At 36.6% G+C, this 22,049-nt stretch overlaps 1 protein-coding gene across 5 annotated transcripts in view; it reads left to right on the forward strand.

Moving 5' to 3' along the window:
- PAK3 (p21 (RAC1) activated kinase 3) overlaps positions 1-22,049 on the forward strand; it is a 420,017-nt gene that overhangs the window by 359,190 nt on the left and 38,778 nt on the right. For all 5 annotated transcript variants that reach the window (XM_036270656.1, XM_036270655.1, XM_036270651.1 and 2 more), the window contains 2 exons: positions 1,766-1,829; positions 21,638-21,686. In XM_036270656.1, coding sequence (XP_036126549.1) covers positions 1,766-1,829; positions 21,638-21,686 — 113 coding nt within the window. The remainder of the gene's footprint in view (positions 1-1,765; positions 1,830-21,637; positions 21,687-22,049) is intronic.

Genomic DNA, 22,049 nt, shown 5'->3' on the forward strand with positions numbered 1-22,049 from the left:
TCCCTTTGAGAAGCTGCACTCTTCTCTGATAATGCTATGGCCCAGAATATTTCTCACCTATTTGAGTACTACATTGAAGAATAAAATGTCACTTCCTCTGGATTTATTCTAAATGGTGGAAAATACTCATCCTCTGAGTGGTTGATTTGATCATTTGAAATAATAAAACCAATATTTTTTTTCCCAAATTCAAACATGAGAAATTAATAGTTTTCTTACATGGCTTATAAACTTACTCCATGGAGCAATCTATAGAAACAGAAAGTATATTAATGGTTGCCTAGGAATCGGTTGAAAAGCTGAAGGAGCATGAGAAGTGACTGATAATAGGGACAAATTTTTTTTTGTATGATTATATGATGAAAATGTTCTATTAGATCATGATCAAAGTACATTTGTACAACTCTAAAAATTTACTAAAAGCTATTGAATTGTACACTTTAAATGGATGAACTTTGTGTTATGCAAATCATACCTTAGTAAAACCGTTAAAGGTGTTTGGAGTGTTAGTAGGGTCCTAAATTCAGGGATGTATTTTTTTTAATCTTTATTGTTGAGAGTATTACAGATACCCCCCATTCCCCCCATTGTGCCCCTCCTCCCAGTTTCTGCCCCACCCCAGGCCTTCACCACCCTATTGTCTGTGTCCATGGGTAATACATATATGCATATAAGTTCTTTGGTTAATTGCTTCCTGCCCCCTCCCTCCTTCCCTCTGAGATTTTTCAGTTTGTTCCATGTTTCCATGCCTCTGATTCTATTTTATTCATCAGGTTATTTTGTTCATTAGATTCCACATATAAGTAAAATCATGATACAGTCAGCCCTCATTTATTGCAATTAATCAGTTACAGACTCTACAACGATAAATTAATTTCTGAGAAGTGGGATTCTTTATTTATATAGTCGCCCCTCGCCACTTCATGCTTCGACTTTCGAGGCTTCACTCTATCACAGTTTTTTCCAACATAGTATAGTATTGAAAAAACCATGCTAGAGCAAAGCCGCGAAAGTCAAGCGCAAAGTGGCGAGGGACAGCTGTACTTGTCTTACTCTGACTGGCTTATTTCACTTAGCATAACACTCTCTAGGTCCCTCTATGCTGTCTCAAAGGGTAATAGATTCTTCTTTTTTTATAGCTGCATAGTATTGCAAAGTATACACAGCTTTTTTTTTTTTTAAATCTTCTGATGGGCACTTGGGCTATTTCCAGATCAGGAATGTATTTTTTTAAAGCATGAGTCTCACCACTTTATGATTAAACTTTTTTCCCATTCCCATCCCCATTGCCCCTAGTCCAGTACTGGGTTCATAGTAATTGCTTCATAGTTATTTGTCCATCACAACTGAATGTAGTGTAGTGGTCAATTTCATTTCATTTCAGGGAAGATGGCAATTTTATTAAATAGTGTGTACACGTTCTTAGATGTTTTCATCTCCTAATCTACAGTATCATTTTATGAGTACTTTTAATAAATGTTGAGTTTTGACCATTCCTTTATGTTTCCCACATCATCAATTTTTAATACAAACAGCATGGGTTATTACTAGTACTTTAATTAATAAATTACGATTTGTGACCTTAATAAAATGTATCATTATTCATATAAATTATAGAAATCACACAGAAATGTTCTAATGTTTTGTCATTGACTTTGGCATCTTAATTTTTAGTATCCCATAAAAAGAAATAAATCAGTTTTAATCTCTCTCCCTCTCTCTCTTTTTCTCTCTCTCTCTCTCCCTGCCACACACTCCTACTCAGGAAGCATTGTAAGTGTTGGTGATCCAAAGAAAAAATACACAAGATTTGAAAAAATTGGTCAAGGGTAAGTAATTGTTATTTGAAATATCAAAACATACGTACCAAAGATATACATTAAAATTCCATAACAATTTGGATTTCTAGTAAATTATGCATCACATTTTCTGGGTTATATTCACGTTTTCATCCTCAGTATTGGCCTTTCTGGTTAGCTGTTAATTAACCATGGAACATGTCCTGCTAGAATCTTCACTATTGTGGGGCTGACAATGACTTTTTTAGGGACATTTTAATTCCATAGTGTTAGAAGATTCAAACTTATTTCTCTAGAAAAGCAGTAGAGTTATTAGAAACCTCTTGTTTGTATGAAAACCCCTTTTATCCCTCTGTCCCCCCACACCTGTATGAATGTTATACTTAAGATCCTATTTGTTTTTCAAACTGGAAAGTGAGGGTAAGGAAAGTCCTCATTGAATGATCCAGAGTTGGGCAGAGTAGACTATCTGAGTAAGGAGGAAACTGATCAATAATCTCTAAAAGAGTCCTGGCTGGTTTTTGTTCAGTGGTTAGATTGTTGGCCCACAGACCAGTGATTCCAGTCAAAGACACATACCTCTGTTGCAGTTCATCCCTGGCCCTGGTTGGTTCATGCGGGAGGCAAACAGTCGATGTGTCCCTCTCACATCGATGTTTCTTTCCCTCCCTTTCCCTCTCTAGCTCCCTCCCTCCCACTCTGTCTGATGATAAATGGAAAAATATCATTAGGTGAGGATTAAAATCATCATCATCATCATCTCTAAAGGAAATAGAAGGCATCATTTTCACCTATTATGCTAGTTAAGGTTAAAGATTCCCAGTCCACATGTGTTAGAGACTTGATTCAGAAGTATGGAGTGGGACTAGGACACTGAACTTTGGAAAAATTATTCATATGATTCTGACCATTAGTTAGACATGTGAACCATGGGGCTAGATCATTCACCAGTGCTAAAGGTAGGAGTTACCATTTCTACAATTTAGCTGTAATTATGTTTCTCAGGCTTCAATGTGAAGCTAAGTAAGAGGGCTTGAGTGGGCAATAGCATTTTAAACAGGGGCAAGTTTTGTTTCAGGAGAAATGAAGTGATCTTAAGAGCTGTCCTTAAATGGAGAATGGGACAAGATATTTAGGTACACCAATTACTGTATGCCAGGAATGAATATAGTACCTCAGAGGTCTCTGGGACAAGACAATGGACTGAGAAGGAAGGGATACATCAAATGTGCCTGCAAAATTGTGCTAGCCTCTCAGAATCGTGTTTGTTTTTGGATAAGGGAATGTAGGAATTTCTTCATTGCTTTTTCTGTGATTCTTAGGTTCAGAAAATCATGTATTGTATATAAGTTTGACTATTTCTCATTATTTTAATATTTTACTTATTTCTTCCCACTAACCTAGATTTTGTTCTCAAGTTTATTTTGAACTTGCCAAGGTATCTTGGGAAATAAGGGATGCATTTATTACATTTTGGCTAGAGGATAAAAGGAGTATATCTTATCCCCTTACTTGTAGGGATTATGATTTATGGCAACCGAGGTGAGAAGACCCTGAGAGGGAGGCAGAAACTCAGGAAGAAATATTTAGCCAATCTTTTCCGAGTAGAAACCATAATGGTGCTGCATTTCTGGGAGGCTAAATTATATACATATTTGTGCTTTTCCTTCTTTCTTTATCATTTGATATCACTGGTATTCTCACTTGTTCATGTTTTAAAAGCATTTTATGGTCTCTAGGGCCTCCCTAGCAATTAATCAATCAAATGGTATGTCTGCCCATTTCTCAGTACTGTCCAATATAACTTTCTGTGATGATGGAGTTATACTATATTGGTACCATTCTATATGGAAGCCACTAGCAGGTGTGGCTATATGTCTAATGCAAATGGAAAACTATTTGAATTAATTTGTTTTTTTTAGCACACACAGAGAGAGATGGGTGTTGATGGTGTGAGCCCTCAAGAACTTAAAGGTCTACAATGATAAATGTTTGACAGAGGGCTACATAGGGTGCAAGGAGAATATCAAGGCAAGCCTATACAATTCACCAGCAGGGCTGGCATTTATAGCCATTATTTTTCACCTAGAGTTTTCCTTCTTAACCTCTGGTGGAATGGTAAAACAAATTAAGTAAGAAAGCCATACCTTCTCATGTTCATATATGAGCTTCAAGTTGCTTTTTTTATGCCCAAAAGGTAAACTCCACAAGGCAGATTGTGAAAACACAATATTATGCATTAAGAGGATTTGGAAAGTAAAAGTTGGCTTTTAGATTTTATTTTAATCAGGTTAGGTCTCTGGTGAAACTAACTATAGGAAATTATGCATCATCCACAGAAAAGTAGCATTCCAGATCTTTGCTGTCAAATACAGTGACCATATGGCTATTGATCCCTTGAAATGTGGCTAGTCCAAATTGAGATATGCTATTAGCATAGGATATGTACTTGATTTTAAAAAGTTAGAATGAAAAAGTACACAAAATATTAATAAATTTTATATTGGTTTTATGTTGAAATTATATTTTACACAAATTGTTTAATTTCACCTTTTAAGCTTTTAAAATATAGCTCTTAAGAAATTTGAAAATGGGGACTCGGAATAATGGCGGCAGAGTGAATAGAAGCTACACAGACCATCTCCCAGGACCAAACTGGATTTACAACGAAAATAAAGACAAATCGTCAGGAAGGGGCAACCGAAAGGCAACTTGGAGGACCACATAACCAGGGACACTGACTCAATCCTGGTAGGCTTGTGAGGACGCAAGAGGGAGCCGGGAGCCCACGGTCTGCAGCGGCCTGGGCTGGGACCAGCGGACTTGGCTGGAAGCTGCACTCTCAGCTGGGTCCTGAGACCTCTGCTGGGTGCCACATCCTCCGCTGGATCCAGCTGCCTACGCTGAAAGCTGCTGCCACCATGACTGGGTCCTGTGGCCTCGGCTGGGTGCTATGCCCTTGGCTGGGTCCTGTGAACTTGGCTGGGTGCTATGCCCTCAGCTGGTCGGCTGCCCTTGGCTGGGAGCGGTACGCTCGGGTTAAGAGTCCAGACAGAGGCTAAATTGGCAGCAGCAACTCACCTTGGGCTCCTGCAGGGGGAAGGCAGACTGGACAGGAACTGTGTGGGGACACTTGGGATTTGGAGGGTGCTCAGAGCTTTTGCTGAATGCAGCCACACAGGACTGTGGTCATCTTACTCCATCCCAGTGCCCTGGGGAGGGGCAGCGGCCCCTCCCTCGGAGATTCAACCCCACCTGGTGGCCATTGAAATGCTAATTGAGGCCCAAAAACAACCAGCATCTGCCCACCCTCTGGAAATCCTCTTATACTGAGCACCTGAGGGAGTTTTTCAGGCAACTCAGAAACCAAGGGTCTTCAGGTGACCTCTACTAATAGCCTCCAGGCAAAAAAAGCTAGAGGATAACTACCATTCCCTGGGCTAGCAACTCTAAACAGGAGAGTTAAGATTTGACAGTGGTGTTTAAAGTGGGTCCTCTTTGCCTCATTAAAACCCAGGAGAGGGAGCCACAAACAGCAAAACACCAACACCCACAGGGAAAATATGGCAAACTCCAAAGCCCACTCTGATAGCCAAAATGGTGAAAAACAGAAACAAAAGCCAAAAGAACAAGAGACATCTACCAAAGATGACATAAATGAGGTGCAATTAAGCAAGTTAACTGAACTAGAATTTAGAGCCATGATCTTGAGGAAGCTCAACAGCATGTGTAAGGACATAGAGATGCTGAAAATAAGCCAATTGGAAATTAAAAACCACCAAGAAGAGATTTAAAAAATGACATATCAGAAATGAAAAACACATTGGAAGGTCTAAAAAAAAGAGTAGAGGAAGCTGAAGACTGGATCAGTGAAATAGAAGACAGGGAAGAAAAAATCAACCAATCACAAAACCGAAAGGAAAAAACAATGAAAAAACAGGAAGACAGCTTAAGAGAACTGTGGGACAATTGAAAACGTAATAATAATCGCATCATAGGACTCCCCGAAGAAGAAAATGAGCAAGGGTTAGAGAATATATTTAAAGAAATCGTGACAGAAAACTTTCCTAATTTGGTGAAGGAAGAAGGCATTCAAGTTCGAGAAGCACAGAGAGCCCCAAGTAAGAAGAACCCAAACAAACCCACACCAAGACACATAGTAATCAAACTGCCAAAAATTAAAGACAAAGAGAGAATGCTAAAAGTAGCAAGAGAGAAGCAACAGGCTACCTACAAAGGAACCCCATAAGGCTCTCAGCTGACTTCTCACAAGAAACACTACAGGCCAGAAGGGAATGGCATGAAGTAATCAAGGTCATGAAAAACAAGGATCTGAATCCAAGACTATTCTACCCAGCAAGGCTATCATTCAAAATAGAAAGTCAAATAAAGAGCTTCCCAGACAAAAAAAAAAAAAAAAGGCTAAGGGAATACATTAGCACCAAACCAGCACTGCAAGAAATGTTAAAAGAACTGCTGTAATTAGCAGGAAAAATGGGAAGAAAAATAGAACCACACTAAACAAAAATAGCAATAAATAAGTACATATCAATAATCACCTTAAATGTAAATGGATTGAATGCTCCCATAAAAAGACACAGAGTAGCTGATTGGATAAGAAAGCATGACTCATCTATATGTTATTTACAAGAGACCCACCTCACAACAAAAGACTCACATAGATTAAAAGTGAAGGGATGAAAAAAAAAAAAAAAAAAAACTTCCAAGCAAACGGAAAGGAAAAAAAAAAACTGCAGTAGCAATACTCATATCTGAGAAAATAGATTTCTAAATGAAAGCCATAACTAGAGACAAAGAAGGCCACTACATAATATTGAAAGGATCTATCCAACAGGAAGATAAAACCTTGATAAACATATATGCACCCAATATAGGAGCACCAACATATATTAAAAATCTTCTGGAGGACTTCAAAGGAGAAATCGATAGCAAGACAATCATAGCAGGGGACTTCAACATCCCACTGACATCACTGGATAGATCCTCTAGACAAAAAACTATCAAGGAAACAGAGACTCTAAATGAAGCACTAGACCAAATGGATTTAATACATATTTACAGAAAATTGCACCCCAAAACTACAGAATTCACATTCTTCTCAAGTGCACATGGGACATTCTAAAAGATAGACCACATGTTGGGGCAAAAACTAAGTCTCTACAAGTTCAAGAAGACTGAAATCGTATCAAGCAGCTTCTCAGATCACAATGGCATGAAACTAGAAATCAATTGCAAGAAGAACATACAAAGACATTTGAACACATGGAAGCTAAATAGCAAGTTATTGAACAATGAATGGGTCACCAAGGAGATCAAGGAAGAAAACAAAAACTTCCTGGAAACCAATGAAAATGAAGACACAACAACACAAAATCTATGGGATGCAGCAAAAGAAGTTCTGAGAGGGAAGTTCATAGCACTACAGGCCTACCTCAAAAAAACAAGGAAAATCTCTAATAGACTATCTAACCTCACAACTTAAAGAAGTACAGAGCAAACAAAAAGAAAACCCCAGAGCAAGTAGAAGGAAGGAAATAGTAAAGATCAGAGCAGAAATAAACAACATAGAGACCAAAAAAACAATTCAAAGGATCAATGAAACAAAGAGCTGGTTTTTCAAAAAGATAAACAAGATTGATAAACCCTTATCTAGACTCACCAAGAAACAAAGAGAAAGAACCCAAATACACAAAATCAGAAATGAAAGAGGAGAAGTAACAACTGACACTACAGAAATACAAAAGATCGTTAACAACTACTTTGAACAATTATATGGCAAAAATTCGACAAACTAAGCGAAATGGTCAAGATTCTAGAAACACATAGTCTCCCAAAACTAGACCAGGAGGAGATAGAAAACGTGAACAGACCAATAACAACAGAAGAAATTGAAGATGTAATCAAGATTCTCCCAGCAAACAAAAGCCCAGGCTCAGATGGCTTCACAGAGTAGTTTTACCAAACATTCAAAGAAGAACTAACACCCATTCTCCTCAAACTATTTCAAAAAATTCAAGAAGAAGGAATGCTTCCAAACTCGTTATATGAAGCCAGCATAATTCTAATTCCAAAAACAGAAAAAAAAGTCTATAAGGAAAGAAAACTACAGGCCAATATCCCTGATGAACATAGATGCGAAAATCCTGAACAAAATACTAGCAAGTCGGATTAAATAATACACCAAAAAATTATTCACCATGACCAAGTGGGATTCATCCCAGCGACACAAGGCTGCTACAATATTTGCCAATCAATAAACGTGATATACCACATAAATAAAATGAAGACTAAAAACCACATGATCATATCAATGGATGCCGAAAAAGCCTTCGACAAAATTCAGCATCCATTTCTGATAAAAACGCTCAGCAATATGGGAATAGAGGGATCATATCTAGACATAATAAAGGCCATATATGAAAGACCTACAGCCAACATCATACTCAGTGGGCAAAAACTAGAAGCATTTCCCTTAAAAACAGGAACAAGGCAAGGTTGCCCACTTTCGCCACTCTTATTCAACATAGTACTGGAAGCCTTAGCCACAGCCATTAGACATGAAGAAAAAATAAAAGGGATCCAAATTGGTAAGGAGGAAGTGAAACTGTCATTATTTGCAGATGACATGATACAATACATAAAAAACCCCAAATACGCCATCAAAAATTTACTAGACTAATTAAATTAATTTGGTAAAGTAGCAGGATACAAAATTAATGTCAAGAAATCGATGGCATTCTTATACACCAATGATGAACTCACGGAAAGAGAAACTAAGAAAACAATCCCATTTACCATTGCAGCAAAAAATTTAAGATACCTAGGAATAAACTTAACCAAAGAAATAAAGGACCTATTCAGAGAAAGCTACAGGTCATTGAAAAAAGAAATAGAGGAATATATAAAAGAGTGGAAACACATACCCTGTTCATGGATTGGAAGAATTAACATCATTAAAATGTCCATATTACCCAAAGCAATCTATAGATTCAATGCAATCCCCATCAAAATACCAATGGCATACTTCACAGAATTAGAACAAGTACTTCAAAAGTTCATATGGAACCAAAAAAGACCTCGAATCACCACCGCAATCTTGAAAAGAAACAATAAAGTTGGAAGGATCACATTACCAGATTTCAGGTTATACTACAAAGCCACTGTAATCAAAACATCCTGGTACTGGCACAAGAACAGGCATATAGACAAGTGGAACAGAACAGAGAACCCACAAATGGACCCAAGGCAATATGCTCAGTTAATATTTGACAAAGGTGGCAAGAACATACAGTGGAGTAAGGACAGCCTCTTTAATAAATGCTGCTGGGAAAATTGGACAGCTACATGCAGAAAAATGAAACTAGACCATCAACTTACACCCTACTCAAGAATAAACTCAAAATGGATAAAAGACTTAAATGTGACTCATGAATCCATAAAAATCCTAGAAAAAATTGTAGGCAACAAAATTTCAGACATCATACGCAGCAGAATTTTTACTGACACATCACCTAAGGCAACAGAAACAAAGGAGAAAAGGAACACATGGGACTACATCAAACTCAAAAGCTTCTGCACAGCAAAAGATACAATCATCAAAACAGAAAGGCTACCCACTGTATGGGAGAGCATAATTGCCAATGATATATCAGACAAGGGGTTAATTTTCAATACATATAGAGTGCTCATACAACTCCACAAAAGGAAGACAAAGACTCCAATTAAAAAATGGGCAGAGGAACTAAATAGACACCTCTCTAAACAGGACATACAAATGGCTGAGAAACATATGAAGAAATGCTCATCATCACTAATCATCAGAGAGATGCAAATTAAAACAACAATGAGGTATCACCTCACACCTGTCAGAATGGCCGCCATCAATAAATCAACAAAGAACAAGTGTTGGCGAGGGTGTGGAGAAAAGGGGACGCTAGTACACTGCTGGTGGGAATGCAGACTGGTGCAGCCACTATGGAAAACAATATGGTGTTACCTCAAACAATTAAAAATTGAACTTCCATTTGACCCAGTGATCCCACTTCTAGGAATATATCCTAAGAAGCCTGAAACACCAACCAGAAAGAATACATGTACCCCCATGTTTGTAGCAGCACTATTTACAATAGCTAAGATCTGGAAACAGCCCAAGTGTCCATCAGTAGACGAATGGATAAAAAAACAGTGGTACATATACACAATGGAGTACTACGCAGCTGTAAGAAAGAAAGACCTCTTATCCTTTGAGACTACATAGAGGGACCTGGAAAGTATCATCCTAAGTGAAACAAGCCAAACAGAGAAAGACAAGTTTCATATGATCTCACTTATTTGTGGAATATAATGAACATAATAGTCTGGGGAAGGGGGTAGTCCCAGAGATGCGAAAGTGGGATACAGACTGACAATCCCCTAAATAGGGGAGTGGTGGGGAAGAGATAAACCACAGAATTTATGTGCATGTGTGCATGAACAGTGGACATGGACAACTAACTGGGGAAAGAGCAGGGAGGGAGGGGGAGGGGGGAATCAGTGGGGGGAAAAGGAGAAACATCTGTAAGAAAAATGAATTACTAACAAATAAATAAATTAGGAAAAAAAATTGAAAATAGGACTCACATTATGTTTCTATGGACAGCACTGCTCTATTTGTAGGTTTAAATATGAGAGCTATTTATTTATTTATTCATGAAGTGGATTTTTTAGAGTTGTCTTTGGGGGAGTGGGGGGTAGAAGATATTATAATTTTGTTTCTATTAATCATTTTCACTAAGACCCAATTGAGCCAAAAATAGAAATGAATTTTAAAAAGGAAATAAGTAAGTGATGGTTTCAAATATCTCCCAGATGCCAGTTAATGAAGCAAGACTGATTCCTCCAAGAACAAAGATAAGGCCACAAGGCTACTTTGTATACCAAAGGGATTTCCCCACCTGATTGTTATTTATGCTTCTGACCTCTGAAGATGCAAAAGCAAAGTTCTCTTTTTCTGCATACCTTAGTAAAGCCTTTATAATCTAAAATGAAACATTTAAGTAGAAATCCCGCTTGCCAGTACAGAAAGGTCTGCTGTAAACTTCCATGGAGTTCATTATTATTTATTTTAGAGCAAGGAAGGGGGAGAGAAAGAGAGAGAGAGAGAATCATTGATTTCTTGTTCCACTTATTTATGCATTCTTTGGTATGTGCCATGACCAGGGATGGAACCTACAGCCTTGGCATTTTAGAACGATACTCTAACCAACTGAGCTACCTGGCTAGGGTTCAGGTTCATCATTTTAAAGAATAATGAAGCCAGCAGATAGTTAAATTATAGGCCCAATTGAACTTTTAAATAAGTCATTGGAAGGTAAGAAATCTATTTTCTTTCTCATTTTGTCGCCTTTAGTGGTTAGCACAGTGCTTTTACACTTAGTAGGCCTACCAAAACAGTTTTGGTCTACAGCAATAGTTTGTGTGGCCAAGGTAAAAAACCTACAGTACTTCCCCTGTTTGCCTCCCCAACTCTCTGGATCTGTTTTTACCTCAATAAATATTTGTTGAACTAATGAGAATGTTTGTCTTTCTAGCTTTCCCTTTCCTCTGTGTCTGTGTTTTCATGTTTGTATATATGTATGTACCTTGCTCCTTCTGTATCTCTGTTTGTCTCTTTTTTTTTTCTCAATTTTTCTTCGTAAGTGTTTCTCATATTGACTTGATCAGCCTTATCACATCTAAATCCTTTTCCTTTGGGTATATCTATGTGTGCTACACATCTGTGTTTTTTATTCATCTTTACCTTCTACTGTCCATTTTCTAACACACACAACCAAAATGGCATAACATAAATCAAGGTGCCTTTTAAATTGCTTTTAAGATAAAGTCTATTAACTTAAATCTATTTATTTACCATAATTTTAATCATTTATTTAATTTACTAAGTTTTTGTTTTTTAGATTTTTGTTCTCTCTTCTTAATTTTTAAAACGAATTATTAAAATGTTGATTTATTTCTCTGTAGACAAAAAAAACACTTAAATTAATTTTATTTTAATTAAATTGTTCTCAATGGCTTTTTAAAAATGAATTATTGGCCTAAGTTAGGCAAACTAGCCTCTACTCTCAATATATAGAATTTTTATTTCATTTTCATTAAGTCTGTGTTTTTTATTAATTTGCTTTACCGATTATAATGGTGACATTCAAACCTGTGTCAGTAGTCATTTAGTATGAGAAATAATCAGCTCCAGTATTCAATTTTCAGTCAGGAAACACAACAGTTTATTCTTGGGAGCCAGATTTGAGAAGAACCTCTCCATTAATCACACTCATCTACTTGGAAAACTGAATTTTTTTCCAGCATGGATTTCTGCCATCCCAGCATTCAGGCCTGAGGCCGGAGAATTAGGCTCCATTCACCATAAATCAGGTTCAGAATTGCATGTCTAACCATTTGAGTCCATAGCTGTGAGTTGAAGGTTTAAAATAACATTATTTCACCAGGTTTGCTGTGAAAAGTGTCCTATAATTGGTCAACAAATGTAGATATTTTAAACAGATGTATGCAAAGTTTTAAAAACAGGAAAGAAAAGAAAAAAAGGCCTGGTACCTCCCAAATTATTAACTCAACAACATTTGTTTATCAGAAATATATCTGGTAGAGACTTAAGAATCTTCACTTTCTAGGATAGTTATATAAAATAACTTGTTTAATAAATGGAATAGGGTGAGACAACAAAGTCAAATATTTATTTTCAGTCAACAGGTATCATTGGCAAGCCTGTGTAACTCTTAAATAAGCAGCAGCTATGTAACAGAGGGCTGAATTTACTAATGTTGGCCGCTATCCTCACAGATTTCTTATTAATATATTTTCATTCATTTTAAGGACTTTAGAATACTCTGAAAAACAAACCTTTTTTTCTCTTTCAGGTTCATATTTATTTTCTCTTCAACATTATAATGGAAAAATATTTTTGAGGAAGCAACTCAGAGGAAATGGTTTGGATCCAGTTTAACAAATAACTTGAAAATATTTCAGCTAATTTTTGTTGAGTGACTACTATGTAGAATGCATATAACATGGCATAATCGTTAAGAACCAGATTGTAGGAGTCACATTGACCGCTATACACACACACACACTCTCTCTCAACATCTGACAGGAAGAAAAGGAGAGTTGTATAAAGAAATAGCCTGGTTGGTGTAGCTCAGTGGATTAAACACTGCTCCATGGACTGAGAGGCCCTGGTTCAATTCCTGGTCAGGATACGTGCCCGGGTTGTGGGCTCAATCCCCCGTGTGGGGGCATGCAGGAGGTAGCTGATTGATGTTTCTCTCTCACATTAATGTTTCTATCTCTCTCTCCCTTTCTCTCTCTCTAAAAATTCAATAAAAAACAAATAAGCAGTACCCCCATCCCTAACACATGTAACTTTCTCCCATATTTTATTTATACATTTTTTTTCTCTACCACAGAATTCTCCCTGCTCTCCTACCGCTAACTGATCTTTTTAATCTTCTGTCCTTTGGAATCCTACAGCTTATATTGACACTGGCCTTTATATCTTAGCTTGTCTAGACATTTAAAATTGCTTAAAACTTTGAAAACTATGGAAGAATAAAGGGAGAATTTTTGAAAAATTTGAAGGAAAAGAAGACCACATTCTGAACTCAGAAGGCTATGAGCAAATTAATTTTTTTCAATTTTTATTAATTTATTTTTGTTACAGATGTTTCTCCTTTTTCCCCCCTAGACACCCTCCTCCCCATGCCCCCCACCTCCCTGCATTGTTGTCTATGTACATTGGTTATGTATACATGCATATAAGATTTTTGGTTCATCTCCTCCATCCTCCCTGCACCCCTACCCTGAGGTTTGTCAGTCTGAACCATACTCCTTTCTATGTATCTGGGTCTATTTCATTCATCAGCCCACCTTGTTCATTATATTCCACAAATAAGTGAGATCATGTGGTATTTCTCTTTCTCTGATTGGCTTATTTCACTTAGCATAATACTCTCGAGGTCCCTCCATGTTGTCTCAAAGGATACAAGATCTTTCTTTCTTAAAGCTGCATAGTATTTCGCTGTGTACATGTACCATGGCTTTTTTATCCACTCATCTACTGATGGATACTTGGGCTGTTTCCAGATCTTAGCTATTGTAAATAGTGCTGCTATGAACATAGGGGAGCATATATTCTTTCTGATTGGTGTTTCAGGCTTCTAAGCATTAGTTTTCTTATTCATAGTAGACAGAATACACATGCCTCATAGGTTGTGAGAAATGAATAAGAGAAGGTATTTAAAGTACTTAGCACAGTATGTGGCACACACTGAACTGCTCGGTAAATGCTAGTTATTATTGGGAGTGAAATATACACTCACAGCCACTATTATATAGAACAGAATACAGTAAGAATTTAATGTAATTTCAAAAATCTATGGGGACAAAGAGGAGGGGTAAATCATTTATAGCCAGGGTGGTAGTCTGATAAAAAATGCTTAGAGGAGGGTGTATTTAAATAGTGACTTGAGAAGATGTAGGATTTAACAAGTAGGGATTATGGGAAGATTCATTTGAAAGAAAGCAAATTAACTCTTGCTTCAAACTATAGGTTTCATTCACTTTCGTATCCCTAGGGCCTGCAACAGTGTCTTGCATAAAGTAAAATACTCAGCAAGTATTTGATGAATGCATGTTGAAAAGATCAGAGAAATTAAGTCTGTAAATGATTTGTCCACATCAGTATCCAAAGAAATACACACATTGCATTAGCTTGTGTCACTTCCATCTCTGTACTCTATAACAGTCTCCCTTCTTTATCCACTACCATTGACTTGTTGAAGAAACTAGTCATTGTCTTGTAGAATGTACCACATTCTGGATTTGTATATTAGTTTCATTTGATGTCACTTAACTTGCTCCTCTAGTCCCTGTATTTCCTATAAATTGAAGTTATGTCTAGAAGCTTAATAAGGTTCCGGTTCAACTTTTAGCAAGACTTCTTCATAGGTGGTGCTATGTGTTCCATATTATATTGTATCAGGAGGTACACAGCATCTGATTGTCCAGTATTTTAGGGGTAAATAGATTGATCAGAAAATTCAGTGGGTAATTGTCCCCTCCAATGCAAAGTTCCTGTTAAGCCTTTCATTAATGGTTTTATCTATTGGTGTTTATTGCCCTCGTCAAATATTTCATTAGGGATTACAAAATAGTTATTTTTTAAAAATATTGTGCTTTCCATAGCAACTAGCTAAGATACTTTTGTTGAAAAGAACTTTACCTTATCAGCTAGAGGTCTTCGGTTACTCCGAAATGTAGTTCATACAGGGATATCAAGATAAATGCTTAATTTTTAATTTTCAGTGTAAAGATTTAGTACTCAAATTACTTCCAAAAGTGTCCAATGAGAGGCATTTTGATTTTTTTATTAGGAAGAGGCATTCTTTTTTATTTTTAGAAAGTTTCTTGATAGCCCTGGCCAGTTTGGCTCAGCGGTTAGAGTGTTGGCCTGCGGTCCAGAGAGACCTGGGTTCAGTTCCTGCTAAGGGCACGTACCTCGGTTGCACTTTGTCCACAGCCTGGTTGGGTCGTGCAGGTGGCAACCACTCGATGTGTCCCTTTCGCGTCGATGTTTCTCTCTCTCTCTCTCTCTCTCTCTCTCTCTCTCTCTCTCCCTCCCTCCCACTCTATCTGAACAAAAAAAAATGGAAAAATGCTCTCGGGTGAGGGAAGGAAGGAAGGAAGGAAGGAAGGAAGGAAGGAAGGAAGGAAGGAAGGAAGGAAGGAAGGAAGGAAGGAAGGAAGGATTTTGATAAACTCATAGGTTTTTATATTTTTAATTTGTTTCATTCTATTGCATTTATTATTGTTTTTGATGGTCCAACTTGTCCTATCTTTGGGTAATGCGATCCCTTTTCATAGCATTAATTTGAAAGTGACTTGTAAAAACCTGTCTATGACATCTAACACTTGCAGGTATGAGGTCATATCTTCAGAAAAAGTTTTTTTTTTTTAATTTTTTTTTTTTATCCTCACCCAAGGACATTGTTTTTTTGCATTTATCTTCAGATAGAGCTGGAGGAAGAGAGGGAGAAAAACATCTACGTGAGAGAGAAACATTAATGTGAGAGAGACACATTGAGTGGTTACCACCCACACGACCCCAATCAGGGCTGGGGACAAACTACAACTGAGGTATGTGCCCTTAGTGGGAAACAAACCCGGGACTTTCTGATCCATGGGCCGACACTATAATTGCTGAGCCAAACCGACCAGGGCCAGAAAGAATTTATTTACATCCCTTTATTCCAATGACAGGTACTCTCTATGAGCATTCAAAACCAGCATTGATTACGAATATTTCTAACTAATGTGTCTTTCCCAAATAGTACTTTATGGATAAAAATAAATAAATATGGAGAATTACCACATTACATTTTTATCAGGTTTGAACATAAGGAAGTTGTTTTTTCCTAAGGCAAAAAAAAAAAAAAAAAAAAAAAAAAAAAAAAACACAACTTTGTATTTGGGCACATATGGTACATTTCTGTGTGTGTGGTGGGCATATTTTTAATACAAGTGGTAATTAACTATTTACCTCCTTTTCTGTTATGTGTCTCTGTCTTAAAGGTTCCATGTCAGTACCTTACTTTTAACAGATACAGTGTTTTGTCATTTGGAAGTACCATAATTTATTTAATCATGTCCCCATTGACAGACATTTAGTTCATTTCAATTATTTTGCTATCATAAACAGGGATTTATTGAAGATCCTTACAAATCAGTTGTTTCACACATATGCAAATTTATCACTAGAGTAAATTCCTGAAAGTGGAATTATTACATGAAAGGATATGTGCATTTAAAATACACACACACATATATAGTCCAGCTTGTGTAGCTCAGTGTTTGAGCATCGACCCATGCACCAAGAGGTTGCCTGTTCAATTCCTGATCAGGACACATACCCGGGTTGTGGGTCAGATCCCCAGTGGGGAGCATGAAAGAGGTAGCCTGAACACATGCACTGATTGGCTGCCTTCTGCACACCCCCTACTGGGAATCGGGCCCACAAGCTGGGCATGTGCCCTGGCCGGGAATCAAACTGGTGACTTCTTGGTGCGTGGGTCAATGCTCAACTACTGAGCCACACTGGCCAGGCAGGATATATACATTTTTAATTGCCAAGTTCCTTTCATTTAGATTATTCTTTTTAACACTCCCATAAACACAGCTGTATTCATTTATTTTGGATTATAGGACTATAATAAAAACATACCCACTGAATGATTTTCAAAACAAACAAACAAAAACGTTTGAAAAAGAAACTCTAACAATAAATCATATGGCCAACCAAAGGCTATCCTAAAGAATAATTGGTCAATATAGTCCATTCTGTATTATGCCAAAGTATCTTTGTTTCATATCTCATCTCTATTGATTAGACAAGGTATGCAACTAAATTTGTCAGAAAATGTCAGTGGAAGCATCTCTTGAAATTATTGTTCTCCTATGTGTAAAGGTATATGTTTAGCCTAGGGAATTTTGTCAAACATCTGGATCTTTGCCAGCTTTATAATTATGTAGAATGATACGATGATTGCAAACAAACTTATTTTGCAAGCCCTCAATCCCTGTCCCCCTAAATTAGTTTTAGCTTTAAGACTTGAGAAAGTAAATATGTTGTGTTAGGTATTTTTTACACTTTGCTACTCAATGAGAAGCCCTCTTTTTGCTCTAACGTGAAGTTTCCATATTGAAGTTGAATAGTTTTAAAATTTGTTTCTTCAACGACTTGATGAATAACTGCTTGTTTAAAGAACCTGACAAAGCGGTGCACAGCATAGAACTCGGGGATAAGTGCTAAGAATACCACCTCTGACTTGTTTTTCTTTGTTTAAGAAATTATGAGCAGGAGCAGAAGTGGTGTCCAGTATGCTTACAAAAGTGATTCTTTGCCTAGGACCACCCATCCAAAAAGTACTAACTTCTTCATTGGATCTATTTTGGGCCATGCATTGTAGAATACTACTATGAAGCACTAACTAAATGTAGTCTGAGCTTTATAATAGGCTTTCCGATTAAGGAGATTGGAGGTAGATTAGCATTTGTGAAGAACATTATAATTGATGATGAGGCCCAGTTGTTGAACAATTGGTTGGTTTAATATTCTTGAACCATATTATATATTAGAAAAAATATTTTTCTCAAAATTAGGAGACTTTTGTTATTTACTAGCTATGTCATCTTAGAATATCTCTATTTTTCGTTGAATCCTGATAATTCTTGATTTCTGTATACCATTTGAATGACTGAGTCTTGTAATAAATAAACAAAAGCCCCATCATAAACAAATATTCTCCCTACAGCAATGTAACTTCAATATAATTAGAAAGGAGGGACAATAAGAATTAATGTAATTAAATGGCATACAAATTAAATTGTAGTCTGTGGATGATGATGAAGGTAGATGATGATGATGTTTGTTAATGTTTATTGTCAATTACTATATTCTAGGACTTGTTATTATATACATTTAATTGTCTAATCCTGAGCCACAGAGTGGTTAAATTACTTAACCAGGGTCAAACAACTAGGAACTGGTAGGAGTTGACCCTTGGGAGATTTTAGTAGGTGGGGGTAAAGATTGTTGTTCTTAACCCATCAGTGAGCAAAGAGAGTACTTTAGTAGATGAATAAGAGAAGGAGAGAGACTCACATTTATACTAGTTGGAATATGGAAAAGCATCAGAACTGGAGTAGAGAGAGGCTGTTATAGGTGCTAAAATGGAGCTGGAGACGGGAAACTAAGTTTTACTCTGCAGGTTAGTACCTGAGTATGTGCATTTGAGTTGAGGATTCTACAGAGGCTAGAAGTTGGGCCAACCAAATACTTATTCATCAGAGTAGTGAATTCCAAATGCTTATCAACAGGTTTGGTGCGGGAGTTGGGTGTGGGAAATGGAGTGGAGGACGATATCACCATTTTAAAATTGGGGACAAAAATTGGAAGAAAGGGAAAATGGCTCTGACTAGACAATTGCATGTATGCAGTAATGTGGGGGAAGGACAAGTGAGGAGTAAAGCTCATTTTTTAATTAGTAACTAATTCCTAGAATTTCAGGGTCTTTAAACCACTGTGAATTAGGAAATGTTAGCAATTCAATACTACAGAATGCCATAAAACCCACAATACTGGGATTCCAAGGTTAGAACTCTAGGAATTTTAAAACAATGAAGTGCTGAGGGAGGTGGGGGGCAGGGGCAAAAATCTCCAAGACTTTGACAAGTAAAGCTCTGAAAAATGTTAAATGCTAATCACCCTTGCACTTCAAGTCAATCACATTTTAGCCCCTAGGACAGTGGAAATGGGTTTATGGAATGAAGGATGGGGTGGCTCAGAAGGGGAAGGCCACCTGAGCAGCACTTTGAAGCCTCCCTCCCTACACTTTAACTGGAAGAGCTTCCATTTTATATTGAGGGTTTCTGCATATGACAAAGATTTCTTCACTTGATAAAGGCATTCCAAACTTAAAGAAAAAGACAAAACCACTTTAGTATGAAAAAAAAGGACATGGAACCTCTAAAAGTATTCTAGTAGGCCTTGTCCCTTTTAAAGTAGTGATAGACGCTAACAATGTTTTGGCTGGGCCAATGGAAAGAGCTAACAACTCAGTAGTTATCCTTTACTGTGAAACCAATAACAGCAGCAGCATCAACAATGACAATAATAGCAGTTACCATATTAAGCATCAACTCTGATCTGGGCAAAAGGCTAAATGCTTACGAAGATTGTGCCATTTAATTATCTATAGCTTTATGAGATACATACTTTTATTACCTAATTTTGCAGATATCATTACTTTTTTGAATCTGAAGGAATTGAGCAAGTGGTCTACATAAATAGGAATAAACAAGTAAAGGCATTTTTGAATTTTATTCTCATATAGATTTATGCAGCTGAAGTACACACTAGGTTGAGGAGGTGATCTATTCCTTTCAATTCAGGCAGTTCTGAGTTTGGAAGGACAAATCACAAACTGGCCCCTAAAATCAGAAAGATCTGATAGTTTTTTTCAAGAGGGAAGAATTTTATATGGATTTAAGTAAAAGAATAAATGTTTTCTTCACAGAAATGCAAGGTTTTATTGCACTTACATGTTTGCTTGAAAATACTTTTATTAATTGTTTATTCAACAAATACTGATTGAACACCAACTGTGTGTTCTGAGCCCATAATTTTTGACATAAAAATTGAGAGACCAACTTGTTTAATATAATCGTCAAACCTAAGAAATTTCTGAAATGACCAAATCCTAGTTTAGGGGGTACATATTGATTAAGTGTGATTTCTCAGTCTAATTTCAATATATATTTAAATACCCATACCGAGTGATAAGAACAGATTTTGTAGATTCTAGATCATAGAATTAAAGAACTTTAAAAATTAAATAACCCATTTTCTATATTATGCCAATCAGAGAGTCAGACGGGCTGATTATAAACTCTGTAATCTTGGACAGGTTTCTTAACTTCTCTGAGCCTTAGTTTCTTTATCTATAAAATGAAGATAAAAGCATTTGCCTTATAGAAATATTGTAAGGATTACAAAAGATAATTTATATGAAGTTCTTACTGCAGCATCTGAGACACACAACATGCTCAATATATGTTTGCTGTTATTGTGATCAATATTTTCCAAGTGAGGGGACTGAAATAGAGAGAGGGAAAGGGACTAATTCAAAGTCACGTAACTTATTAATGTTAGGGCAAATATTAAAACTGAAATCTCTATTAATACTAAAATATTCCTTATACTACACCACCCATTTTATTTCATAGGCGCAGGCAATGTAAACTTCCTAGGCCTGTGATAAATATTTTTGCTCATCTAGAAAGAAGAATGACAGGGAAATGACTGATATAAAACAATTACCAGAAAGTTTAGACAGCAGCGTTAAAACATTAGAATCACAAAACTGATCTCTATCCTAATTCCTTTATTCATCACAAACATTTTCAAAAAAATGACTAGGTTTTTCTTTTTTCCTAGAGATAAAAGTGGGGAGATGGTTCAGAATGTATAAGTGTTTCACAAAATTCAGCTTTACTAGACAATTTATATTTGCAAAGCAAAGAAACCCTGTAATTGAAGTTAGAATGGAAGCATAAGTACTATCAAAAGTTAAAAAAAAAGATAGATTTTAAATGGATAGTGGAATGGAGTGTAACTTTATAGTAGAAGCTGTTGGGGAATTTAGCAAAAAGAAAAAAAGGCTCAACAGTAGAGCCATATTGTTATTGGTTTATGTAGCTGCAATATAGGCAAGTACAGCATTGAGAGGAATTGATTTGTTAGATGAAGCTAGTCTTAATAGAAATGTATTTAAACAGCCATTCTGTATATGAGCTAAAAAATTATTAATTTATAGTTGGCTAAGCAAAACAAATGATACATTCTTTCCTAAACTGTACTTCAGTTCAATTAGAGAAATGTAGTGTTGGTTGTTGCAACATCCAAGGAGTATTTAAAATATTATAGAGATTCCTAAAAGGGGCAAAGCCATTTTGCTCAGTTAATTTACAGTGTAGTGCCATGGTATGCAGATTGCTGCCAGAATGTCTGACTGGAGTTCCTGGACCACCGAAAGGGATATGTCATGATTATTTCAGATGTAATTACTAAACTAAACAGTTGTTATTTTTTATTTCATCTTTTAACTTTGAGTTTACTAATATCCCTCTCCTAAAAATAATTACATTTATTTGAAATAAAATATATTAATAGCATTGATTACTTATTCAGTTGGTAATTTTCACCTTCACAGGGCATCAGGTACTGTTTATACAGCACTAGACATTGCAACAGGACAAGAGGTAAGTGCTAACATTCAATCCTAATTTTTATTTTCCTTTATTCATATTGATCAGATTTCACATTATTTTTAATTTATATTTTTGTTACAGATGTTTCTCCTTTTTCCCCCACTGATTCCTCCCTCCACCCCTCCACACCCTGTCCCCAGCTATTTTGTTCATGTCTATTGTTCATGCACACATGCATATAAGTTCTGTGGTTTCTCTCTCCCCCACCACACCCTCTCCTGGGGATTGTCAGTCTATACCCCACTTCCACGTCTCTGGGACTACCTTATTCCTCAGACTGTTATGTTCATTATATCCCACAAATAAGTGAGATTATATGATACATGTCTTTCTCTTTTTGGCTTGTTTCACTTA

The sequence above is a fragment of the Molossus molossus genome, unplaced genomic scaffold (assembly GCF_014108415.1).
Source record: "Molossus molossus isolate mMolMol1 unplaced genomic scaffold, mMolMol1.p scaffold_m16_p_2, whole genome shotgun sequence".
NCBI lineage: Eukaryota > Metazoa > Chordata > Mammalia > Chiroptera > Molossidae > Molossus > Molossus molossus.